Below are 27,690 nucleotides of genomic sequence, written 5' to 3'. Positions count from 1 at the left end.
GGTATGTAATCATTTTATAAATAAACAGTCAAACACAATGATAGTCACGACATAGCAAAGTGACCAAATAGATATTTCTGTTCCTAAAAAACGTTTTGCTTTGTCATTATGGAGTATTCTGTTTAGAACGCAGAGGATTTTTTCCACAATTTGTTACGTTACAGCCTTATTCTAAAATTGATTTATTTTATTTTTTTAATCAAGGGGTGAATACTTTGATGGCACTGTACAGTATAACCCAGCTATAGAGACGGGGTTAACTCATGTACTCTCCTCTAGCAGTGAGGGTTAAGACTCAAGAGTTATAACTGTAGTTAATAGAACCTATATGAGAGATGCAGGACACACACACACACACACACACACACACACACAGGAAATATTCCCAGTCGGTATTCAAGTAATAATATGGAATGCCTCTCAACTACAAATTGCAGAAAAAAACTTTTTCATTCACCCTCATTGTAAGCTGCAACTTGGTCGTAGTTTTTTTGTTCTACAGAAATAACAAAACATGCCGAAAAGCTGCTGTGTTGTTCAAAGTACATGTAGCCAGGTCAAAAATCACAACCTACGGTTTGCAATGCTCCCATGTAGGGAAATAGATCTTGCGAGAAGAGCCCTGTGTCTTCAGGTTATCCGGTGTGGGAGAGTGGGAAATGTGGGGACGTGTTGTCCATGTAGTCTACACACGTGTGTGGAAGATATTTAATCACAGGTAAGACATTTAACTTGTTTAGTATAGTCCGTTTGAAACTCCACTCACTACTTGCAGCTGTATAGTCTGTGTTATTGGTCTTAGCTAGCTTAATGTTAAAGTTATCTAGCACTCACTCACGTGGCTGCTAGCATCACCATGAAAAGGGGTGTAGGAAGCACTACAATATTACCTTTTTATAAGTAGGGAGAACGCTAGGGAGCGGGCAATGTTGAAAACTAAACTTTAGACATGTACTTTTCTTAAAATGTAGTTTTGTAAAACGACTAAAACAGACCAAAAAAATGGTGCTTGAAAAATGTCAAGTTTTTGCTGTGAGCCAATGGGGTAATCACCACAGGTTGTTTTCCACACAAGCGGGCAGGGTTGTGACGTTCTCTCACCTCCATGTCTCAGGTCATAACCAGGTCTGGAGTCTTCTTAAAACTTCTTTGGGATAGGGGGCAGCATTTTCACTTTTGGATGAAAAGCGTGCCCAACTGCCTCCTACTCAGTCCCAGATGCTAATATATGCATATTATTATTAGTATTGGATAGAACACACTGAGTTTCTGAAACTGTTTGAATGATGTCTGTGAGTATAACCAAACTCTTATGGCAGGCAAAAACCTGAGAAAAAAAAATCTAAACAGGAAGTGGGAAATCACCAATAGAAAAAAAAAAGCACCAAGAGATAAAATGAATCACTAACCTTTGATGATCTTCATCAGATGACACTCATAGGACTTCATGTTAAACAATACATGTATGTTTTGTTCGATAAAGTGCATATTTATATCCAAAAATCTCATTTTACATTGGCGTGTTATGTTCAGTAGTTCTAAAACATGCAGTGATTTTGCAGAGAACCACATCAATTCACAGAAATACTCATAAATGTTGATGAAAATTCAAGTGTTATGCATGGAACTTTAGATACACTTCTCCTTAAGAGACAGTAATATACTCTCATTTACAGACAAGGCAACATATCATTACCTGAAGTCTGCACACACACATACGATGAGCTCAGATACAATAACGTGACACACTAACAAAACGTGTCTATGTACAGGTAACTGCCAAAATAAAGAAAACACCAACAAAGTCTTAATAGGGTGTGGGGCCACTACAAGCCACCAGAAGTTAATGCACCTTGGCATTCTTGGCGCACCGATCCCTTTAGCGGGATCATTTTCGTCAACGTCCGCTGAATTGCAGAGCGCCAAATTCAAATTAAATTACTAAAAATATTAAATTATCATGAAATCACAAGTGCAATATAGCAAAACACAGCGTAGCTGGTTGTTAATCCACCTGGCATGTCAGATTTCAAAAAAGCTTTACAGCGAAAACAAACCAAGCGTTTTTGTGAGGATAGTTCTCAGTAGACAAAACATTACAAACAGCTAGCAGCAAAGTAGATCGGTCACGAAAGTCAGAAAAGCAATAAAATGAATTGCTTACCTTTGATGAGCTTCGGAGTTTTCACTCACGAGACTCCCAGTTACACAATAAATGTTCATTTTGTTCGATAAAGATTATTTTTATATCCAAAAACCTCCATTTCGTTGGCGCGTTTTGTTGAGTAATCCACAGGCTCGTGCAGGTCACGACGGGCAGACGAAAATTCCAAATAGTATCCGTAAAGTTCGTAGAAACATGTCAAACGTTTTTTAGAATCAATCCTCAGGTTGTTTGTACAATAAATAATTGATAATATTTCAATTGGACAGTAGCCTTTTCAATACAAGAGAGAAAGAAAAGGTCTCGTTCCTGTTCGCGCGCATGAACAAATCTGGGGACACCTAGCTATCCACTGATGCGATGTGATCATTCTCACTCATTTTTCAGAATAAAAGCCTGAAACTATGACTAAAGACTGTTCACACCCTGTGGAAGCCATAGGGAAAGGAATCTGGTTGATATCCCTTTAAATGGAGGATAGGCTTGCAATTGAACAGAGTAGTTTCAGAAAAACAGCACTTCCTGGTTGGATTTTCCTCAGGTTTTTGCCTGCAATATCAGTTCTGTTATAGTCACAGACAACATTTTGACAGTTTTGGAAACTTTAGTGTTTTCTATCCTAATCTGCCAATTGTATGCATATTCTAGCGTCTGGGCCTGAAAAATAGGCAGTTTACTTTGGGAACGTTTTTTATCCAAACATCAAAATATTGCCCACTTGCTTCAAGAGGTTATTAATGCACCTTGGCATAAACTCTACAATTGACTAACTTTATTGGAGGGATCCGACACCATTCTTCCATGAGATATTCCATCATTTGGGGTTTTGTTGATGGAAAACGCTGTCTCAGGCACCGCTCTAGAATCTCCCATAAGTGTTCAATTGGGTTGAGATCTGGTGACACACACAGAAACTTTAAACCCCCTATGCTCGTTTGAGACCCCTCTTTCAAAAAGCCACAGATCTCTTCTAACCATGATAGCCAAAATAAGGGGCAACTGTGCATTATATTACACCACCCTAAGCATGATGGGATATGAGTTGCTTAATGAACACCGGCTTTCAACATATTTTGTATTCCTCATTTACCCAAGTGTTTCCTTTATTTTGGCAGTTACCCATGTGTGTGTAGTGTGTGGGTGTGTTAAATGCCTGGCCTGCTAGTATGTCTTTGTGTTTTATTAGAGGCCTGGAGATGCTGCTGAGTTTAGATTACATGTCATGTCACACACTCCACAGGGAAGGGGTGTGTGTATTAGCACCGTCCCCTTCCAGCTTCTTGTTTGCTTGCACTGGACCAGAGGACTGCATTCTCTAAATGTGTACGCACGTGCACACCCCCCAATGGTACCAAGATGTGTGCACTATGAAAATCAAGAGGAATGCATTCCAAACTAGCTCAGAACCTAATTCGGTTCCACAAATCCTCAAGTCTGGGTTGTCTACTGGAGCGGATTCTTATTCATCAGATCCAGCTCCTGAACAGCAACAAAAAACCTCTTAAAACAGAAACACACTAGTCCAGCTCATCTCTATCCATCTGGTTCTCTCCCCTTCCTTCCTACTTTAGTTTGGGCATTTTCTAACCCTCTCACCTTCCCTCCCTCCAGCCTCCCCTTAACCCCTCGCTCTCTCCTGAGATTTAAGGCCGGAGGGAATTGATTCTCTCTGGTACAGGTTATGGCATCAGAGGAAAACAGAATGTTTCAGCTAGCGTTTACGTCATAACACCACACCCAATGGATTTTCAAGGAAATGGATAATACAATTATTGTATAAAGTGATCATTAACTCCAAAAGCAGAAGTCTGTCAGCAGTTCCCATGGCCTTTTAAAGGGGTCTTATTGAGATGAGTCCAAGTCCCATATCATCTGTGAAGATGTTGTGTATTGTGCTTCGACTCCACTTAAGTCTTGAGGGTTGGAAACATCTTGATGTTGGATTGAACTATCATTTTAGATTAGAGCAGTTATTTCATGTCCCCTGGGAAAAAGCAGGGTACTGGGTAGTGTCTGCCTGCTAGGGGAATGGAACACATGTCGAGGCAAACTAGATGACCCAGAGTCATGGTCCTCATGATTTCACTGTGATGACTTCCAATAACCACCATGACTCCCAAGGCACTGGTGACATAGTACACACACATTCCTGAAAGAGGGGGAACCTGATCCTGATTAGCATTAATGGTCATAGATGTGTGTGTCCACCCTCAGGTGGTTGTTTTCCTGTTGGGAATGTGATCCCAGAGTTCCCATCTGGATCCGTTTGTCCCGCTGGAGACCGTGGACCCCTCATTTCTGATTTTTCACTTGGCTGGAGAGAATGGAGACTCAAGGCCTTGGTGTGCTCGAAGTAACACGTTTGAGTATATGAATTTACATTCAATATGCAAGATGTGAGGGCAAGTTACTTAGATGCAAGAGCATAGTACAGAATTAATAGCATGGCATTTACATCTACAGTATATCAAAACCAGTGGCTAAAAAACCCTAAATGGCTAAGAAACAAATGGCACAAAAGGCCAATTTATTCTTCTGTCTCAAGGCTACGGTATATAGTCTTTCTGAATTACGTATACATGCATCATTACAGACGTTGGGTGATATGAATCTCATTCAACTTTCAATTGAACAGTGAGGCATCTGCTGATTTTTGGTACAGAGAGTGATATTCAGGAGCTAGAGCTATTTCAAGTTTGGATTGTCACATGTTGAGGCCTCTGATAATTCTGTGTGCCTGTGTGATCTGGGTCACAGGGTTATATAAAAACACTTGTACCGTGACCGGGAGTCCCGTATGGTTGTGGGGCTTTCCAGGGCTCATCGCATTCTAGCGACTCCTTGAGGTGGGCCGGGCACCTGCAAGCTGACTGACCTCAGTCGTCAGTTGAACGGTGTTTCCGCCGACACATTTGTGCCGGCTTCCAGCTTAAGCAAGCAGGTGTTAAGACACAGCGTGACTTGTTTCAGAGGACGCATGATTCGAGCTTCGCCTCTCCCGAGCCCGTTGGGGAGTTGCAGCAATGAGACAAGATTGGTAGTTACAATGTGAATATCATGAAAAAGGAGGTAAAATTTTAAACCAAAAATATATTTTTTTGCCCTTTTACTTCAAACCATTTTAACTTTTGTGTAAGCAATCGAGCAGGTTATGCATTTTATTATGGTAAGCAAAGATATGTAGTATATGGCATCCGGTTTGGGTTCTCCTCCATCCTCAACACACAATTAGCTCATGCAGCTGACGCTATGCTGATTAGGGAGAGGAGCCGTCTGCCCCGTCAGACACAAGGTATCCCTTTTTCACATACACACGCGCGTGCATATCGTGTCATTACAGTTGTAACTAGTTAATGTCAGTGTGTGTGTGTGATGATGACGACAGTGTTCAGTGTGTTAGTGTTGAGAGAGCTCTGGAGCTGACCTCAAACCATGCATCTTGTGATGCCTGTTCTAGGATTCCCCTGTGTCCCTATCTAGTGTGTGTGATGTCCCGTCATTGTTAGTGTGGCTTTTAGACCATTAGTGTGTGACTGCCTCATAGCATTAGTGTTTTTATCTGATCTAACAGGACAAAAGCTCCCCCTCTCCACCACCCTCACTCTTTTTTACCTTTCTCACCCCCCTCCATCCCACCTCTCTTCATCCCATTACAGGCTTTCTATAATGGCCTGTAATGGGATCTGAGGCCTTCTGTCACCACAGAGAAGGAGGGAGAGGAGAAGGGGATGAGACTACAGAGGGAGGAGAAGGAAGAAAGGCAGGGGAGGAGAGAGATGGTGGAGAGAATATTTTTTGTATTTGAAAACTTTGAGACAACATCCATACCTCTCCAAAGTGTGCACAGTAATTTCAATGCACATTATGACTCAAAGAAGAATGTGTTTTTGATTTATTTTAAGCTCTCATAGCTGTGCCGTTGAAGAACTAGAGCAAGCACACTTGTAGTTGTTTTGAACACAGCCCAGCATCCCCACCTTTACCAATTACTGATAGTCCATTATAAATCGCGATCTGGGTCAGGTGAGCATAATTTTAAAACTTCTATTGCCAACATGACAAGCTAAATTATAAAATAATAATCTTGTGTTAGGCTTTGACAAGGCAATTCAGAGAAGCAGATCATAATGTTGGTTCTCAGAATTGAGTCATGTGTGCATTCAGATGCGTGGTGCACAGCAAATTCTCTTCACAACAAATAGGCTCATTCTGTTGAGGACAACCCAGGGTATAACACCAAGTAATCTTGTACAAACATAGTGATCATAAATAAACCTTGACACTATGATATGCGTTTTATGCAGTGTTGGAAAAAGTACCCAATTGTCATACTTGAGTAAAAGTAAAGATGCCTCAATAGAATATGACTCAAGTAAAAGTGAGTCACCCAGTAAAATACTTAATGAGTAAAAGCCTGAAAGTATTTGGTTTTAAATATACTTAACGGTCAATAGTAATTGTAATTGCCAAAAGATACTTAAGACAACACACGGGTTAAGGGTCAAAAATCAAAAACAGCAGAGAACCCCCTAAATTATGTTTTTTTCTCCTTTTCCTAGAGTGACCCCAACATTAGAAAAAGTGAAACATCGCCTTTGTTCATATTTCCATGAAAGCTGTACACCACCAGGGTAAAAAGATTGTATTACGGTCATTTCTGACCCGGCAGTTATAAGATAATTTACAAACCACAAAGATGCACACAATGATAAATTGAGATTAAGTGTGTTACTGATTAAACTCAGCCAGCAGCTCCTGAAGAGGAAGATCACCATGGTTGGCACAGTTAGAAAGAACACGTCTGGGCACTCCCCTGCACTCCTCGCAACAAGAGGGAGAGAGGCCTTCTCATCAAAGTTTGCCTTCACCACCACTCTAGTTTCCTACCTCCCAAAGAGGAACAATAATGTGGTCCCCCTGAGCACACTGCACAAAATGGCTTAGATCAGCGATCATGAGGACAGGAAGCCAGCCATCATCTTGGACTACAACCACAACAAAGGAGGCATGGACAACATGGACAAGGTGATAGTACTTACAGCTGCAGGAGGATGACTGCCCGCTGGCCCCTGGTCATCTTCCATAACATCATTGATGTGCCCTCATACAATGCCTTCGTGATATGGAACAAGCTCAACCCTACCCGGATGCCTGATAAGAGGAACAAGAGGGTGTTCCTGGAGCAGCTGGGAAAGGCACTTGTAACCCCACACATTCAAAGGGAGCGCCTCCCCCGCACAGCAGCCTCTGCAGGACTTGTGAAAGCTGTTCAGGGGGCTGGTGCAGGCAAGAGGAGGAGATGCCATTTCTGCCCCCCAAAGAAGGACTGTAACACAAATACTATGTGCTGCACATGTGTGAGATACATCTGCAAAGTCCATGCACACACACTTGCATACTATCCTACATGTGCTAATTTAGAGTTGATTGATTTTATGTTCTTCACATTTTTTATTTATTGTTGTTTATACCCCTTGTGGGTGTGGGCAATGGTTAAAAAATGGGAGGCTAGTATTTTGTAGTTGAATTCCTCATTGTACACTATAAGAATATATCACTATGTTGCCAAAAGTTAGACTTATCGTTTCCCTTCAATAAAATGCATTCAAAATGACATTCTGCACATTTCTGCTGCTTTCTCTTGCAAAATTGTCTTATTATGGTTACACCAAAAAATAAACCTACTTTAGTAAAGAAAACAATTATGACAGGTGTGTTGTAATAAAAAGGAGTGGTGTTCACTGATTTAAATGCAGTCTTTCTGCATTGTGAAGAGGTAAAACCCAGGTATTCACAAAGTTTGTGATGAATGACAGGTTGTTTCATCATGCAAAATAGATTTGGGGTTTAAAATTCAATTAAGCTGCTTTATTTTAGGGGTTTAGTGAACGCGGGTCATTTTTTACCCTTAGGACAAGGGGAGTATACAGAATGTTTAAGACCACACAAGGGTCAAGTATCAAATGTGAAAGTATGAATCTTTTCAAATTCCTTATTAAACAAACCAGAATGCACCATTTTTATTTTACGGATAGCCAGGGGCACACTCCAACACTTAGACATAATTTACAAATTAAGCTTTTGTGTTTAGTGAGTCCACCAGATCAGAGACGGTAGGGATGACCAGGGATGTTCTCGAGTGTGTGAATTGGACCATTTTCCTGTCCTTCAAAAAATGTGTAAATGTTAAGCGGAGACTCTTAGCTCTGTCATGTATAGCATGTTACTGTACAGCCACTGCGTTCTAATTCTACTGTACAGTTAATCAGTAAAATTGTATTTGTCACGTGCTGAATACAACAGTGAAATGCTTACTTACAAGCCCTTAACCAACAATGCAGTTAATAAAAAAGGTATTTATTCAAATAAAAATGATTTTTTATTATTTAAAAAAAAATCAGAATTGAAAAATAAAATAATTAAGGAGAAACAAAAAAAAAAACAGTAGCGAGGCTATATACAGGGGGTACCGGTACAGAGTCGATGTGCAGGGGCACAGGTTAGTGCAGGTAATTGAGGTAATATGTAGGTAGAGGTAAAGTGACTATGCATGGATAATAAACAGAGTAGAAGCAATGTAAAAATGGGGTTGAGGGGGGACAATGCAAATAGCCCAGGAGTCTTATGGCTTGAGGGTAGAAGCTGTTAAGGAGCCTTTTGGACCTAGACTTGGCGCTCCGGTACTGCTTGCTGTGCGGTAGCAGAGAGGACAGTCTGGCTAGGGTGGCTGAAGTCTGGCAATTTTTTGGGGCCTTCCTGACACTGCCTGGTATAGAGGTCCTGGATGTCAGGAAGCTTTGCCTCAGTGATGTACTGGGCTGTACGCACTACCCACTGTAGTGCCTTATGGCAACTGCTCGGCCTCCGACCACACCAGACGGTGATGCAACCAGTCAGGATGCTCTCAATGGTGCAGCTGTAGAACTTTTTGAGGATCTGAGGACCCATGCCAAATCTTTTCAGTCTCCTGAGGGGGAATAGGCTTTGTCGTGCCCTCTTCACAACTGTCTTGGTGTGCTTGGACCATGTTAGTTCGTTGGTGATGTGGACACCTAGAATCTTGAAGTTCAACCTGCTCCATTACAGCCCTGTCATTAACCCTGTCCTGTCATGTCACATCAGTCATAATGACATATTTTGATCCGGAAAGGATGAAGGGAGTGTGGAAGGAAAGATGTACTTTAAAAGGGCTTCTGGCTGCCCTAGGGGACCATGTCCTTTGTCTTCTCTCTCTGTAGTGTTTCGTCCTCTCTCTCTTCCTTTCCATCTGAGAGTGATGCCATTCACAGGCCTCGATCCTCAAGCCCCTCTCGGGAGCGGTGTGTGTCTGTGTTTACACACTGATGGTTTAACCGGTGTGTGTGTAGTAGCACCGTTATGGGTCAGTGATTTAACGGGAGATAGAGCAGCTCTTCTGGCCCTCAGTGTCTCTCAAGAAACTGGCCTCTTACTGACACACAGACACACTGTCTTTCCCCAAAGAGCATGTGTCTGATGTATAATACAGACACAAGAACACATCTTCCTAAACGTCTCAGTAAGTGAGAGCGCGGATGGGGTCATTAGGTCTGAGGCAGGTCTCCCTTTCAGAGCATCTTAGAAAAATAAAATAATTATGGTACTTTACCTGTGAGTGCTCTCTCACACACACACACACAAAGCTAGATCTGAGTGAAAGAAGTGTACAGTAACCGTCATTAATATTCTCTGACCTGTTCTATTCTAGCAGGGACAAAGGCTGTGTGTGATAGGGCCTGGCCCCTTGTCCGTGACTGATCTCAGTCTCTATAGCTGCCCTGTATAGCCCTGTTCTCTAGTCTTGTTCTGTTGTTCAGACACACACACACACAGAGAGACCCCAGATAGCTTGTTGTCCCTGACAGACCATTAATCACCTGTCTTTCTCTGGCACACACACCTCTCAGCCCCTCTTAGCCAGGACAAAGTTCTGAGTGTAATTGAGTCTTCTGCTTCAAGAGGCTCTCCACCTGACAAAAGTGAAACACTAAACCAACACCACATACACTGTAGACTAGGAGTTCCTGTTAGCGTGAGAGGAAGAAAATGGTCAGGGATGGATAGATGGAGGCAGATGAAAGTATGTGTCAGGACAGTACAGAGGGACAAAAAGGGATGGGGTAGAGAAAGGAGGAAGGGGAAGCTGGAGAGCGGGCTCGACGAGAGGGGTAAGGCGACACCCATCTACAACTACTTAAGCTGATTGCTGGCTTTGATACACAGGTATAGCAGTATACAGTTACACACACGATCCACAGCCAACAGAATCCAGTGCATGTATGTATGTATGTATGTATGTATAGTGGGGCAAAAAAGTATTTGGTCAGCCACCAATTGTGCAAGTTCTCCCACTTAAAAAGATGAGAGGCCTGTAATTTATCATCATAGGTACACTTCAACTATGATAGACAAAATGAGAAAGAAAATCACATTGTAGGATTTTTAATGAATTTATTTGCAAATTATGGTGGAAAATAAGTATTTGGTCATCTACAAACAAGCAAGATTTCTGGCTCTCACAGACCTGTAACTTCTTCTTTAAGAGGCTCCTCTGTCCTCCACTCGTTACCTCTATTAATGGCACCTGTTTGAACTTGTTATCAGTATAAAAAGACACCTGTCCACAGCCTCAAACAGTCACACTCCAAACTCCACTATGGCCAAGACCAAAGAGCTGTCAAAGGACACCAGAAACAAAATTGTAGACCTGCACCAGGCTGGGAAGACTGAATCTGCAATAGGTAAGCAGCTTGGTTTGAAGAAATCATCTGTGGGAGCAATTATTAGGAAATGGAAGACAAGACCACTGATAATCTCCCTCGATCTGGGGCTCCATGCAAGATCTCACCCCGTGGGGTCAAAATGATCACAAGAACTGTGAGCAAAAATCCCAGAACCACACGGGGGGAACTAGTGAATGACCTGCAGAGAGCTGGGACCAAAGTAACAAAGCCTACCATCATTAACACTACGCCGCAAGGGACTCAAATCCTGCAGTGCCAGACGTGTCCCCCTGCTTAAGCCAGTACATGTCCAGGCCCGTCTGAAGTTTGCTAGAGAGCATTTGGATGATCCAGAAGAAGATTGGGAGAATGTCATATGGTCAGATGAAACCAAAATATAACTATTTGGTAAAAACTCATCTCGTTGTGTTTGGAGGACAAAGAATGCTGAGTTGCATCCAAAGAACACCATACCTACTGTGAAGCATGGGGGTGGAAACACCATGCTTTGGGGCTGTTTTTCTGCAAAGGGACCAGTTCGACTGATCCGTGTAAAGGAAAGAATGAATGGGGCCATGTATCGTGAGATTTTGAGTGAAAACCTCCTTCCATCAGCAAGGGCATTGAAGACGAAACGTGGCTGGGTCTTTCAGCGTGACAATGATCCCAAACACACCGCCCGGGCAACGAAGGAGTGGCTTCGTAAGAAGCATTTCAAGGTCCTGGAGTGGCCTAGCCAGTCTCCAGATCTCAACCCCATAGAAAATCTTTGGAGGGAGTTAAAGGTCCGTGTTGCCCAGCAACAGCCCCAAAACATCACTGCTCTAGAGGAATGGGCCAAAATACCAGCAACAGTGTGTGAAAACCTTGTGAAGACTTACAGAAAACATTTGACCCCTGTCATTGCCAACAAAGGGTATATAACAAAGTATTGAGCAAACTTTTGTTATTGACCAAATACTTATTTTCCACCATAATTTTCAAATAAATTCATTAAAAATCCTACAATTTTGTCTGTCATAGTTGAAGTATACCTATGATGAAATTTCCAGGCCTCATCTTTTTAAGTGGGAGAACTTGCACAATTGGTGGCTGACTAAATACTTTTTTGTCCCACTGTATATATGCAGAAGGATTTCAGTTTATTCTTGGAAGAATTTCTTACTAAAATAGTGTTCCAAATTGTTGAAGTAAATTTACTTCAAGATAGAATGTGCAGTACGGGGGAAACAGTGCCACCCCACCACCATTGTTATAGGTCATTATCAATAAAACATCACAATACGGTGTAGAACATTCGATTTGCCTGCTAGAGGGCAAGGAGACCCAACTCCACTTAAACCAGTGACAACTACGTGCCGTTTAAGGGATTGTTGAATAAAATATGAATTATTTGGCTGTAACAGTCACCTCTTGAAGAACATAGTCAGAACTCCAAATTTCTGATTTTTTCCATACAAAATAATTGCTCACATTTAGCTCAGCTCTTTCATCAGATATATAGCAAGTAACTGCATGCTTTTCATGGTCAGTAAGCATGATTATGCCATACATGAGGGTAGCCTCGATCGCTCAATATTGGCCACCATTAATTTGAGTGATAAAATAAGTGAATTATACCTGACAAGTATTTTAAGTTTAAGATAATTTTCCCATCCTTTGTGGGCTCTGCCTGTCAAGCAGCAGAAGGAAGCATTTGCCAATGTACTGTTAGCTGATATTTTCTACTTTGTAAGCTACCAGTAGAAACTTTGTACAGTTGGCTAAACATAGTGGTAAGTAGACCTAATGTACTTTTTTATCCAACCAACGTAGACCTACTTAGTGAAGTTAGCTAACATCCCCTTTTCAACTTTGTTTAAGTGTTCGAAAGTTAGAGGAATAAATATCATACCCCCCCCAAAAAATAACTTATTGTAATGGGAGAGGTTAGCATGTCTTGGGGGGGGTGATATTTGTGCCATTCATTCAGGACTATCCGTAAATACTATCCGTAAAAATTGTAGCATGTTTAGAAACGTACATTGTTTACCATTAATTTCTCTTAGGCACAGAATTATCTGAAACCACCAAAACAAACAGCAAAAGCATTCAACAAGTGTGTAGAGTCACAACGTTGATGTAAACATTGCATGCTTGGAATATGGGACCAAATACTCAATTTTTGACTACTTAAATACACATACAGTACCAGTCAAATTTGAACACCTACTCATTCCATGGTTTTTCTTAATTTTTTACATTGTAGAATAATAGTGAAGACATCAAAACTATGAAATAACACATATGGAATCATGTAGTAACCAAAAAAAAGTGTTATATCAAAATATATTTTATATGAGATTCTTCAAAGTAGCCACCCTTTGCCTTGATGACCACTCGGGGAGCTCCTGACGAGTGGCGCAGCGGTCTAAGGCACTGCTTCTCCGTGCTAGAGGCGTCACTACAGACCCTGGTTAGATTCCAGGCTGTATCCCAACCACAATTGGCCCGATGTCATCCGGGTTAGGGTTTGGCAGAGGTAGGCCGTCATTGTAAATAAGAATTTGTTCATAACTGACTTGCCTAGTTAAATAAATGGTTAAATAAACAGGTGTGCCTCATTAAAAGTTAAATTCCATAACTTCCTTCTTAATGCATTTGAGCCAATCAGTTGTGTTGTGACAAGGTAAGGTTGGTAGCCCTATTTGGTAAAAGACCAAGTCCATATTATGGCAAGAACTGCTCAAATACACAAAAGAAACGACAGTCCATCATTACTTTAAGACATGAAGGTCAGTCTCAAAAACCATCAAGCACCAATGAAGAAACTGGCTCATGAGGACCACCACTGGAAAGGAAGACCCAGAGTAACCTCTGCTGCAGAGTATAAGTTAATTACCAGTTACCAGTCTCATAAATTCCAAGCCCAAATAAACACTTCAGAGTTCAAGTAACAAACAAGTAACAGACTCAATCAACTGTTCAGAGGAGACTGAGTGAATCATGCCTTCACGGTTGCATCGCTGCAAAGAAACCACTACTAAAGGACACCAATAAGAAGAGACTTGCTTGGGCCAAGAAACACAAGCAATAGATATTAGACCGGTGGAAATCTGTCCTTTGGTCTGATGAGTCCAAATTTGAGAATTTTGGTTCCAACTGCCTTGTCTTTGTGAGACACAAAGTAGGTGAACGGATGATCTCTACATGTGTGGTTCCCACCGTGAAGCATGTTGGATTGATGGTGCTTTGCTCGTGACACTGTCTGATTTATTTAGAAATAAAGCGATACGCCATCCCATCTGGTATGCGCTTAGTGGGACCATCATTTGTTTTTCAACAGGAAAATGACCCAACACACCTCCAGGCTGTGTAAGGGCTATTTGACCAAGATGGAGAGTGGTGAGGAGCTGCATCAGATGACCTGGCCCCCACAATCACCCAACCTGAACCCAATTGAGTTAGTTTGGGATGAGTTGGACTGCAGAGTGAAGGAAAAGCAGCCAACAAGTATGTGTGAGAACTCCTTCAAGACTGTTGGAAAAGCATTCCAGGTGAAGCCGGTTGAGAGAACACAGTGTGCAAAGCTGTCAAGGCAAAGGGTGACTACTTTGAAGAAGCTCAAATATATTTAGATTTGTTTAACACTTTTTTTGGTTACTACATGATTCCATGTGTTATTTCATAGTTTTGATGTCTTCACTATTATTCTACAATGCAGAAAATAGTAAAAATAAAAGAACCCCCCAACTTTTGACTGGTACTGTAAGTGAATGTGCCAATACTTTTGGTCCCCTAAAATGGTGGGGTGGGGGGGGACCACGTACAAAAAGTGCTGTAATTTCTGAACAGTTCACCCGAAAATACTCTCAAATGTAAGCAGACAGTCTGCACTTAGTCAGTCGTAATCATTTAAAATCCAAAGTGCTGGGATAAAAAGAGTCAAAACAAAAAAAAGTGTCACTGTCCCAATAGCCCCAGAGCTCACTGTATATGGCTAGTTAACAAGCTAACTTTCAGGGGATAAACTAGATGGCTATATCCAAATATTGTTATATTTGCTTGTCATCCATTATATTGGTGATTACAGTAGTGTGACTGACGACTTTACCAGGACAAGGACTTGCCAATGTCAAGCTCTTTCCAAAAGCCTAAATCTCTGATGAAGCAAGCTAAATGAAGTACATGATCAATTGATGTTTACTGAAAGCATGCAGTAAAACTATCAGAGCTGAATGTGGAGTAATCTGAACTGTGTAGTTCTGACGATGCTCTTCAAGGAGGTGATGATATTAAAACCAAATAGTTAACATTCATTTAAACAACCCAAGTAGTTGTCAATGGTTTAAGCGGAGCTTGGGCTCTCCTTGCCCACCAGCAGTCAAATCAAATGCTCAGCACCATGTGACATTTTATTTAACCTATTGTTTTTGTTGCCACGCAGCATGGTAAAAAATTTTTTTTTAAAAGAGCATATTGTTGGTTGCGACCTGTCATTCAGAGCAAAACTTGCCTGTTTTGCATGTTATTTTGGCATTAATACGTGTCAAATATCAGTTTGCCAACAATGTTATAAAATATATATAAAATTGAGTTAATAAAGCTGCACAAAAACATGGTCTCTTTTTTGTTTTCTTGAGTAAGGCAGCTCGAGAATGCAGGCGTTTCAACCTAATTACAGTGCCTTGCGAAAGTATTCGGCCCCCTTGAACTTTGCGACCTTTTGCCACATTTCAGGTATTTTTTTGTGAAGAATCAACAACAAGTGGGACACAATCATGAAGTGGAACGAGATTTATTGGATATTTCAAACTTTTTTAACAAATCAAAAACTGAAAAATTGGGCGTGCAAAATTATTCAGCCCCCTTAAGTTAATACTTTGTAGCGCCACCTTTTGCTGCGATTACAGCTGTAAGTCGCTTGGGGTATGTCTCTATCAGTTTTGCACATCGAGAGACTGACATTTTTTCCCATTCCTCCTTGCAAAACAGCTTGAGCTCAGTGAGGTTGGATGGAGAGCATTTGTGAACAGCAGTTTTCAGTTCTTTCCACAGATTCGATTGGATTCAGGTCTGGACTTTGACTTGGCCATTCTAACACCTGTATATGTATATTTTTGAACTATTCCATTGTAGATTTTGCTTTATGTTTTGGATCATTGTCTTGTTGGAAGACAAATCTCCATCCCAGTCTCAGGTCTTTTGCAGACTCCATCAGGTTCTTCCAGAATGGTCCTGTATTTGGCTCCATCTATCTTCCCATCAATTTTAACCATCTTCCCTGTCTCTGCTGAAGAAAAGCAGGCCCAAACCATGATGCTGCCACCACCATGTTTGACAGTAGGGATGGTGTGTTCAGCTGTGTTGCTTTTACGCCAAACATAACGTTTTGCATTGTTGCCAAAAAAGTTCAATTTTGGTTTCAGCTGACCAGAGCACCTTCTTCCACATGTTCGGTGTGTCTCCCAGGTGGCTTGTGGCAAACTTTAAACAACACTTTTTATGGATATCTTTAAGAAATGGCTTTCTTCTTGCCACTCTTCCATAAAGGTCAGGATTGTTGTCCTATGGACAGTCTCCCAACTCAGCTGTAGATCTCTGCAGTTCATCCAGAGTGATCATGGGCCTCTTGGCTGCATCTCTGATCAGTCTTCTCCTTGTATGAGCTGAAAGTTTAGAGGGACGGCCAGGTCTTGGTAGATTTGCAGTGGTCTGATACTCCTTCCATTTCAATATTATCGCTTGCACAGTGCTCCTTGGGATGTTTAAAGCTTGGGAAATATTTTTGTATCCAAATCCGGCTTTAAACTTCTTCACAACAGTATCTCGGACCTGCCTGGTGTGTTCCTTGTTCTTCATGATGCTCTCTGCGCTTTTAACGGACCTCTGAGACTATCACAGTGCAGGTGCATTTATACGGAGACTTGATTACACACAGGTGGATTGTATTTATCATCATTAGTCATTTAGGTCAACATTGGATCATTCAGAGATCCTCACTGAAATTCTGGAGAGAGTTTGCTGCACTGAAAGTAAAGGGGCTGAATAATTTTGCACGCCCAATTTTTCAGTTTTTGATTTGTTAAAAAAGTTTGAAATATCCAATAAATGTCGCTCCACTTCATGATTGTGTCCCACTTGTTGTTGATTCTTCACAAAAAAATACAGTTTTATATCTTTATGTTTGAAGCCTGAAATGTGGCAAAAGGTCGCAAAGTTCAAGGGGGCTGAATACTTTCGCAAGGCACTGTAAGTGCTTTCTGTGGTGGTGGTGCAAGCCAGCAGAAAATACAGAGCGTTGCACCGTGACTGGCTCAGTGTTCTGTCACTCATGGGGACACTACGCACTGCCAAGTCTAAGGGTAGAGCTAGAACATTCTAGCCCCTTGGGGGCTGCCATAGAGTTACAGTACATTAGAAGTGCCAATCGAAAAAGGCTCAAGGTCATTGGCCACAGATAAAATTAAGTCAAATCAGGTTATATCTACAGCAGCTCTGATTGTGAAAGTATGATGTTGGTATGATCAATCTTAGCTAGCAGTTATCATCATGAATTAAGTCGACAAGTTACTGGCAAATCCTTGTCATATGAAGAAAAATTATGAAGAGAAATTATAGATAAAAACGAATCGGTACTCATCGGCTATAAACATAACACAAGTTGGAAATCGCAAATTCAGCAAGTGGTTTGGAAGGAATCAATGACAGTGGCGAACTGCCAGCATTGCAAAGAAAGCACTAGCCTGCTATTCAGTGGAATGGCTGTGTGGTCCCAAATTTGGGATTAAGAGGCAATTTTCCAAATTTAAAATGATAAACATTCAACATTGGCAATGCTGTCAATGAAGCATGATTTGTGCCATGCTCAAAACAACTGTTAACTCGGAACTACACTGCTCAAAAAAATAAAGGGAACACTTAACCACAATGTAACTCCAAGTCAATCACACTTCTGTGAAATCAAACTGTACACTTAGGAAGCAACACTGATTGACAATAAATTTCACATGCTGTTGTGCAAATGGAATAGACAACAGGTGGAAATTATAGGAAATTAGCAAGACACCCCCAATAAAGGAGTGGTTCTGCAGGTGGTGACCACAGACCACTTCTCAGTTCCTATGCTTCCTGGCCTTTGTTTTGGTCACTTTTGAATGCTGGCGGTGCTTTCACTCTAGTGGTAGCATGAGACGGAGTCTACAACCCACACAAGTGGCTCAGGTAGTGCAGCTCATCCAGGATGGCACATCAATGAGAGCTGAGGCAAGAAGGTTTGCTGTGTCTGTCAGCATAGTGTCCAGAGCATGGAGGCGCTACCAGGAGACAGGCCAGTACATCAGGAGACGTGGAGGAGGCCGTAGGAGGGCAACAACCCAGCAGCAGGACCGCTACCTTCGCCTTTGTGCAAGGAGGAGCACTGCCAGAGCCCTGCAAAATGACCTCCAGCAGGCCACAAATGTGCATGTGTCTGCTCAAACGGTCAGAAACAGACTCCATGAGGGTGGTATGAGGGCCTGACATCCACAGGTGCAGGTTGTGCTTGCAGCCCAACACCGTGCAAGACGTTGGGCATTTGCCAGAGAACACCAAGATTGGCAAATTCGCCACTGGCGCCCTGTGCTCTTCACAGATGAAAGGAGGTTCACACTGAGCACGTGACAGAGTCTGGAGACGCCGTAGAGAACGTTCTGCTGCCTGCAACATCCTCCAGCATGACCGGTTTGGCGGTGGGTCAGTCATGGTGTGGGGTGGCATTTCTTTGGGGGGCCGCACAGCCCTCCATGTGCTCGCCAGAGGTAGCCTGACTGCCATTAGGTACCGAGATGAGATCCTCAGACCCCTTGTGAGACCATATGCTGGTGCGGTTGGCCCTGGGTTCCTCCTAATGCAAGACAATGCTAGACCTCATGTGGCTGGAGTGTGTCAGCAGATCCTGCAAGAGGAAGGCATTGATGCTATAGACTGGCCCGCCCGTTCCCCAGACCTGAATCCAATTGAGCACATCTGGGACATTATGTCTCGCTCCATCCACCAACGCCACGTTGCACCAGACTGTCCAGGAGTTGGCGGATGCTTTAGTCCATGTCTGGGAGGAGATCCCTCAGGAGACCATCCGCCACCTCATCAGGAGCATGCCCAGGTGTTGTAGGGAGGTCATACAGGCACGTGGAGGCCACACACACTACTGAGCCTCATTTTGACTTGTTTTAAGGACATTTCATCAAAGTTGGATCAGCCTGTACTGTGGTTTTCCACTTTAATTTTTAGTGTGACTCCAAATCCAGACCTCCATGGGTTGATACATTTGATTTCCATTGATCATTTGTGTGTGATTTTGTTGTCAGCACATTCAACTATGTAAAGAAAAAAGTATTTAATAAGAATATTTCATTCATTCAGATCTAGGATGTGTTATTTTAGTGTTCCCTTTATTTTTTTGAGCAGCGTATAAAAACTTGACTTCTGTGAGTTCAAGACAAAAAGGTGAGTCCAAACATGTATTGTATGTTGCTGCATAAATGTAATATGCCAGGGAAATATTTATACTGTAGCTAAGAAAGTAATACTAAGTGTATGTTGTGTGTAAGACATTAGTAGCCCATGTGCCTCACCCTAATAATTTGGTCTATTTACCCATCTTAATTTCACCTACTGTTCTGACTTGGTGGTTCACATGTAGTCTATAACCTGTTTTTGAGAAATGTATTCATCAAATATTCTTAGAGCTTTCATTGTGTACTTATATGACACATTTATTTAACATACAGTTCTGACTTGGTGTACAGGGAGAACACTGTAAGAATGGCCCATGTTCTGAATTCTGTCGCTGCAGATTTCAAAAGTGCTAAATAAATAGTTATATTGACTATGTCCGTCCGAGCTTGCTCATTAATGTCTTAAACTTAATTAGGGATGGTCTTAATTAGGGATGGCCTCTTATCCGCTTGTCGTCCCCTTGTAAATTAAGTTGAATGAACCATTTCGCTGCCAGACAAGGCTGAAAGACAGTTGTATCAGTGGTAAGATGTTGGGCCTGCTACTGGGACAGCTTTATGTGGGCCCTAACAGTTTGTGGGCACAGTTTGTGCAATTCATGTATTTGTTTAGTGTAGTGGGTTTGATGGCATGCATCCCACTTGTTTCTGCCCCACCAACATTTTCATGCTAAAATCACCACTACATATTGTCCACTGCTATCGCGCTTGCACTGACGACTGGGGGGGAGAAATGGTGTTTTTGTTGTAATATTACAAACAGACGGGGTAGTTTCACCATTAAGGAGTCTACCTTTAAGAGACAATTAATAAATGTTGTGAACATGCTGTCATTTCTCAACCCCCACATCAGCTGTGTTACACGAACACTGCTTCGCCCAAAACACTGGTGTGTGTGTGTGTGTGTGTGTGTGTGTGTGTGTGTGTGTGTGTGTGTGTGTGTGTGTGTGTGCTGCTTGGCATGACAGATACTTTACATGATGATTTTCCCAGTTGCAGCTGACCACAAGGTTTCAAGACGACGCCAAAAAAACAGCAGCAACTAGCCATATAAGACCATACTACTGCCGTCCTATCTTTTCTAATACCTCCTCTCACTCTTCCCGTCTCCCTCGCTCTCTCTCTGATGTGAACTGTGCAGTATTAAATCTGTTACAGCACACATTCCTGTTTCTGCTTTTTCTGACCTGCTGCTGGAAGAGAGACTGGCTTATATTATACACAGACACACAGGGCCCAGGTTGAGTGTGTGTGTTTTTGTGTGATTCTTACCTTGGCGAAGAACACTGAGAGATGAGTCTCACTGCCAAGGATCCATATAGGGAACTTAGGAGACTTCAGGAACGCACCCACCTGAAAAACACATACATAGCAAAACTAGAGCAAAGCAGTTCTGATTCATATTCCAGACGGACTTAACTGTCTGATCCCAGACCAGGTTAGTTTTACAGACTAAAGGCTTTCTGATGCCATTTCAACTAACAGAAGGAATGATCAGGGAATACAATCTGATGTCGTAATAGAATATGTACAGTAAGAGAAGACTGTCATATTGTTGCTAATACAATGGTTGTTCAATGAGCAGGTTTATAGCACGAACATACCAATGTATCCAGGTCTAACTCATCTACCCAGACATACTCAGCTGTTCTACTAATCTACTGTAGTTCCTAATCTACTGTAGTCAGTCACAGACAAGAAGTGGCAGTATGTGTGAGAGAGGGTGTGTATGACAATGTGTTTATTTGTGGTGCTGATTCTCTCACAGAATGTTTGAATCTCTCCCCCCGCAATCATTCGTGACTAGTAAACAAGAACAAACTCACCACTATGGTTTGGACATAACAAGCTTGAAGGAATGTTGTCTCTGTGTGTTTTCGTACCTTGCAGTAGCGTAGTGACTCCATGAGAGTGAGGAAGCCCACGGATGTCTGGTTGTGGATACCATGGAGCTCTGAGGGAGGGAGGGAAATAGGTCTAGCTTAGACCAAAAAAACCTCTTAAAATGAAACAGCTTCTTTGGTCTCTTTGTGTGTATGTAGACCAAGTGAAAGTGTGACTGATCACAGCCATCTAGTGTTCAGCTGTGGGATCACAGTCACCAGGAAACTGGACGTCTTCGAAACACCTTTAGTAAACTGAGCAATTAATAGTCGGCTAACGCTCATTGAAGAAAAGTTTCAAATTAAAATCACGCTGCCAGAAAACGAGGCTTTTTGCACAACACTTTGCACTAAGATAATGTAATCCGCTGTGTGTCCCCCGTTTGGTAGAGCATGGCGCTTGCAACGCCAGGGTTGAGGGTTCGATTCCCACAGGGGACCCGTATGAAAATAAAGCATACAAATGTATGCATTCAATACTGTAAATCGCTCTGATTAGATCGTCTGCTAAATGACAAAAAAAGTTTTTAAAAATGTGTCAGCGTGTGGAGTACTTACTCATGCCAGAGCACTCCCTGTCTCCATCCCACACATTAGAGACAGCATGGCCCGTCACTAACAGGTTAACCAGACTCTGACTGCAGAGAGAAAGAAAAGTAATGGCTTAAACTTTTTGGAACATCACTTAGCTGAAGTCGTCAAAAGAAACATAGCTGATAAAGATTCAATAAAGTGAGGGATCAGGGGTCGTACCTGCCGTGGCCATAGACTGGATCTACGAGAGGCTCTGTAGTATCTTCAATCTCATTCCTGATGTTAACTATCCCCTGTAGAGACAGAAAGAGAAAAGTGGTTACATGCATGCACACAAGAGTGCAGAGTAATACGCATACATACAAACACACGCAGAGCCTTACCTTGGTGAGGATGACAGAGTAGAGGAAGAACAGGACTCCACAGCGCCCTTTCCAGGTTTCGTAGAGAGACACCACCTCCTCTCTAAGCTCTGATAATGACTTCACAATACGCTTCCTGTAGAGATTAGAGGTCAAAGGTCAGTGGCTAGAAGTCAGCGAGAGCACCACTAATGACATTGCACTCATTTAGGGGGGGATTCAGGTTAATGTAGGTATAATAACCATACAACTACTGAACAGTTACTGAAAGGTTATTGTATAGCAGTCATTAACTGTCACACTGCTATGACTGTCCAGTAGTTCATGCTGACAGTGTTGTATTATTACGCAATGGGCCAGATGGCAATCTGATGCTCCTCTGGCAGAAAATCAAAGATTGTGTGTGTGTCTCCTTAAGGAATCAGTGAGGAGTGTGTGTGCCGAGTCAGCAGGTTGTAAATCATTATCGAGAAACTCCAGTCACACACACACAGGCTTAGCCAATCCCAGACAGACGGAGATACACACTAGCGTTCCTGATTTTCCTGCAATGCAGTGGCCCTTTCATCTCCATGGAAGTCATGGCCAATAGAGAGACGAGTCACAGTCAGTAGAGTTACTTACTGGAGGATGCTGTGAAACCGCTCAAAGCCAAGATCCTCATCAGCCAAAGCAGCTACACACAATAGACACACAGAGATGCAAACACACACACGTTCTAGTGAAACAACGGAGGTAACGTTGACAGAACACAACACGTCATTATTCTAGATTAACAGTGACTGCAATACTACTCACTATGTGGTCTACCCACTATCATATGCGATGATTAATACCACTCAGTACAGTAATGCAGTTATTCATATTACATGGGTATTAGTGGATTGATGAGTAGTGTGACTCACTGGGTTGCTGGTCTTGCGGGGTCTGGCTGGTCTCTGGACCCCCTGTGAGGGGTGTATGAGTGGTAGTGTGGGGGCACTGTCCTTTGGCCCAGGTCACCAGGCAGAAGGAGGTAGTGGAGGAAGTAGAGCAGGCCTGTTCCAGGATCTCAGCCAGAGTAGAACACAGGGCCGCTTTCTGCTCCTCCTCTACAAGGAACACATACAATCAAAAATAATTCAGTGCCAAGGTGCTGTATGAAGATATAGGCTAGGATTCCATATAAATATATAAACTCAGGGACGTTTCTTTTTTTTGCTTTTTCAGGACCCTGTCTTTCAAAGATAATTAATAAAAATTCAAATAACTTCACAGATCTTCATTGTAAAGAATTTAAAGACCATTTCCCATGCTTCTTCAATGAACCATAAACAATTACTGAACATGCACCTGTGGAACGGTCGTTAAGACACTAACAACTTACAGACAGTAGGCAATTAAGGCCACTGTCATGAAAACTTAGGATACTAAAGAGGCCTTTATACAAACTCTGAAAATCACCAAAAGAAAGATGCCCAGGGTTCCTGCTCATCTGCGTGTGTAACGGATGTGAAACGGCTAGCTTAGTTAGCAGTGTGCGCTAAATAGCGTTTCAATCGGTGACGTCACTTGCTCTGAGACCTTGAAGTAGTAGTTCCCTTGCTCTGCAAGGGCCGCGGCTTTTGTGGAGCGATGGGTAACGATGCTTCGTGGGTGTCAGTTGTTGATGTGTGCAGAAGGTCCCTAGTTCGCGCCCGGGTATGGGCGAGGGGACGGTCTAAAATTATACTGTTACATTGATGCTGTTGACCCGGATCACTGGTTGCTGCTGAAAAAGGAGGAAGGTCAAAAGGGGGGTGAGTGTAACGGATGTGAAACGGCTAGCTTAGTTAGCAGTGCGCTAAATAGCGTTTCAATCGGTGACGTCACTTGCTCTGAGACCTTGAAGTAGTAGTTCCCCTTGCTCTGCAAGGGCCGTGGCTTTTGTGGAGCAATGGGTAACGATGCTTCGTGGGTGTCAGTTGTTGATGTGTGCAGAAGGTCCCTAGTTCGAGCCCGGGTATGGGCGAGGGGACGGTCTAAACTTATACTGTTACAGTGGTGCCGTGACCGTTCTTCTGGATCGGATCATCCTTCGCTGGATTTCCATCACAGAACTTCGCCGTGGTTGCTGTTGAAGAATCAGATAAGACGTTGCTGGTGCAGTTTATGGCGATATCGCATTTCACCACAAGAGGGCGCCACTAGAACGTTTTATTATCGAAATTGATGAACTTTTGTGTTACTCGTTTAATTGCAATTCTAATGTATATCTGATATAAGTAGGGTGAGTTTTACCAGTGAACAAGCACCAAACCAGCGTGTGAGTGCAGAGTTGGATGGTGAGACGTGCATTGCATGACGTGCAATTTTGTGTCGTTCTTATCAGAATAAAGCTACATGACTGGTGCTACATGTTGGAGTTCCGTGTCGATGACTGATTGCAAGACGAGTACTGTTACACGTGAATGTGCCTCAGGCATGCTGCAAGGAGGCATGAGGACTGCAGATGTGGCCAGGGCAATACATTGAAATGTCCGTACTGTGATACGCCTAAGACAGGAGGGACAGGTGATCATCCTCACAGTGGCAGTCCACGTGTAACAACACCTGCACAGGATCGGTACATACAAACATCACACCTGCAGGACAGGTACAGGATGGCAACAACAACTGCCCGAGTTACACCAGGAATGCACAATCCCTCCATCAGTGTTCAGACTTTCTGCAATAGGCTGCGAAAGGCTGGACTGAGGGCTTGTAGGCCAACATTGCCTATGGGCACAAACCCACCATCGCTGGACAAGACAGGACTGGCAAAAAGTGCTCTTCACTGACGAGTTGCAGTTTTGTCTCACCAGGGGTGGTCAGATTTGCGTTTATCATCGAAGGAATGAGCGTTACACCGAGGCCTGTACTCTGGAGCGGGATCGATTTGGAGGTGGAGGGTCCGTCATGGTCTGGGGCGGTGTGTCACAGCATCATCAGACTGAGCTTGTTGTCATTTCAGGCAATCTCAATGTTGGTGGGAAGACATCCTCCTCCCTCATGTGGTACCCTTCCTGCAGGCTCATCCTGACATGACCGCCCCAGCATGACAATGCCACCAGCCATACTGCTCGTTCTGTGAGTGATTTCCTGCAAGACAAGAATGTCAGTGTTCTGCCATGGCCAGCGAAGAGCCTGGATCTCAATCCCATTGAGCACGTCTGGGACCTGTTGGATCGGAGGGTGAGGGCTAGGGCCATTCCCCCCAGAAATGTCCGGGAACTTGCAGGTGCATTGACGGAAGAGTGGGGTAACATCTCACAGCAAGAACTGGCAAATCTGGTGCAGTCCATGAGGAGGAGATGTACTGCAGTACTTAATGCAGCTGGTGGCCACACCAGATACTGACTTACTTTTGACCCCCCCCCTCTTTGTTCAGGGACACATTATTATTATTACATTTCTGTTAGTCAGATGTCTGTGGAACCTGTTCAGTTTATGTCTCAGGTGTTGGATCTTATGTTCATACAAATATTTACACATCTTAAGTTTGCTGAAAATAAACGCAGTTGACAGTGAGGACGTTTATTTTTTTTTGCTGAGTTTATATATATATAAACCCAGTTATGATGCTTCTCCATTTGTAGCGCTCTTTGTTTAACAGGGTCAGTTAGGGGTCAGAAGTTAAGGTTACCTCCAGTTACAACTTTTTCAGTTAAACAGGGTCAGGGCTAGGTTTCCCAAACTCAGTCCTCGGTACCCCAAGGGGTGCTTGTTTTGGTTTTTCCCCAAAACACTACACAGCCGATTCAAATAATCATCAAGCTTTAATAATTTGAATCAGCTGTGTAGTGTTAGGCCAAAAAACAACATGTGCACCCCTTGGGGTCCCGAGGACTGAGTTCGGGAAATACTGGGTTAGGGATAGAGGTCAAGGTTACCTGTGATGTGTCTCCAGTTAGAACCCTCTCTGTTAAACAAGATGTTCTTCAGAAGGAAGGCCTGCAGAAAACACACAATCAGGAAATATTCTACAAGCTGTAACCCATCTCTATAGTAGGATCAAAAACATAACCTGCCACCCTCATCAACCCTATCCACTCTAAGAACAGATGTTTACAAAGACACTCTCTGAAAGCACCATATAGTACTATAATAAACAGTAGTAGAGAAGGCAACTCAGCTGAGTGCCTGTCAGGTGACTTCCGGAAAGTGCTATCTAAGAAGATGTGTGCCTGTCCTGATATCATCATTCTGGTAACAGACACCAACACCCTCTACCTGCTCATAGGCTGGGCCACCTAACTCATGTTTGTGTGTAAGGTTATGCATTGCCTGGTCTGGGGACTGGTCCATACCTGTATAGGAGCAATGACAGCGCAGGGTCCTCCTTCAAACTGCTCCAGTGCTGTGTGTTCGGTCTCACTGAAGACCAACCCTGAAACACAGGAATCACATCAGAGCCACTTATTTTGCCCCACCACTACCTGCTTCAACACTGACAATGTCTAGGATGGTGTTCAGGTTAGAGGGGGGTGCGGCAGAATGGATCTAAACAGAGGTGAGAGGTAGCTTACCTTGGGTCCATCTCCGGAAGAGTGAAGCAGACACCCCGTTACTGCCTGGTCTTTTCCAAACTAGATCCACAACCTCTTTATTTAACTCCCCCATCGCTCTATAACACTGGTCCAACAGCCCTGGCAAACGGTTAGCTGGCTAGCTAACTACAATCAAATACAGAGCTGTCACTACGTACACAGCCACGGCCCCGTTCGGGTTGGAGTAGGATAGCTAACCTTAGCTAGCGTTGTGGTTTACCCTTCGACTTTCCAGGAACTGGTGCTTTGCTTCCCTCGGCAAACGGGGCCGGTGGCATCGGCCACAACGAAACTCCGTGACAAGGCAATCTCCCCGGTCTGACCAGCGGACAGGCGGGAGATAGGCGCATCAACGTTAGTTAGCTACCTAGCTAATGTTAAGTGGGCACGACTGCCCAGCTATCTTTGCGTGGGCCGACTTCTCCAGCAAAGCAGCGGGCGTAAACTAGTTAGCTGTCTGGTCAGCTGTCCAGATTGATAACAATAAGTTAAGGAGCTAGACTGTTAGCCAACTGCCCAATTCCCCTTGGTCCAAGTCGTAACGTTACCTTGCTACTAGTAGCCTGCTAACGTTAACTCGTTAGTACCAATTTGCTACGTTAGCTAGCTAACGTTAAATGCATCACGTTTTGATGTTCCAAAGAGCGCTGAGGCGGTGGCAGTTTAAATTCAGGTCTGACTGCCGGTAACTTTCGTTTAGTCAATTGTTAGGAGGCAAACACCTGTAATGGATAACGAAAGTAGTAAAATCTTGAAAAAATATATGCTTGTTGCCGGTATCAAAGACTAGCTAGCAGTATGTCATTCGTCTATTTACAACAGCTGTTTGGAAATGTGTATTGAGTGACGAAAACGCTCGTAGCTGTGGATTGGTCCAAATCCAGAATGTTCTTGAGGTATGGGCTCAGGCTTGGCAGCCCATTGGTGAGTTTAGACTGTCAATTATCTACGTCATATCTTTCCCGCCTATTTTCTGTCTACA

General features: G+C 43.0%; 1 protein-coding gene across 1 annotated transcript in view; it reads right to left on the bottom strand.

The window, feature by feature from the left end:
* Positions 1 to 27,553, bottom strand: part of LOC139424752 (ubiquitin carboxyl-terminal hydrolase MINDY-3-like) — a 55,973-nt gene extending 28,420 nt beyond the window's left edge. The window contains exons 1-10 of the mRNA XM_071176871.1: positions 26,688 to 27,553; positions 26,469 to 26,548; positions 26,052 to 26,112; positions 23,067 to 23,252; positions 22,786 to 22,837; positions 22,183 to 22,297; positions 22,019 to 22,092; positions 21,824 to 21,903; positions 21,266 to 21,336; positions 20,655 to 20,735 (exon numbers count right to left, since the gene is read on the bottom strand). Of these exons, the coding sequence (XP_071032972.1) occupies positions 20,655 to 20,735; positions 21,266 to 21,336; positions 21,824 to 21,903; positions 22,019 to 22,092; positions 22,183 to 22,297; positions 22,786 to 22,837; positions 23,067 to 23,252; positions 26,052 to 26,112; positions 26,469 to 26,548; positions 26,688 to 26,781 (894 nt within the window). The 5' untranslated portion in view covers positions 26,782 to 27,553. The remainder of the gene's footprint in view (positions 1 to 20,654; positions 20,736 to 21,265; positions 21,337 to 21,823; positions 21,904 to 22,018; positions 22,093 to 22,182; positions 22,298 to 22,785; positions 22,838 to 23,066; positions 23,253 to 26,051; positions 26,113 to 26,468; positions 26,549 to 26,687) is intronic.
* Between the last annotated feature and the right edge of the window lie 137 nt (positions 27,554 to 27,690).

Source organism: Oncorhynchus clarkii, chromosome 2, assembly GCF_045791955.1.
Source record: "Oncorhynchus clarkii lewisi isolate Uvic-CL-2024 chromosome 2, UVic_Ocla_1.0, whole genome shotgun sequence".
Taxonomy (NCBI): domain Eukaryota; kingdom Metazoa; phylum Chordata; class Actinopteri; order Salmoniformes; family Salmonidae; genus Oncorhynchus; species Oncorhynchus clarkii.
Note: the sequence above shows the minus strand (reverse complement) of the source record. Positions and strands in the feature narration are given on the sequence as shown.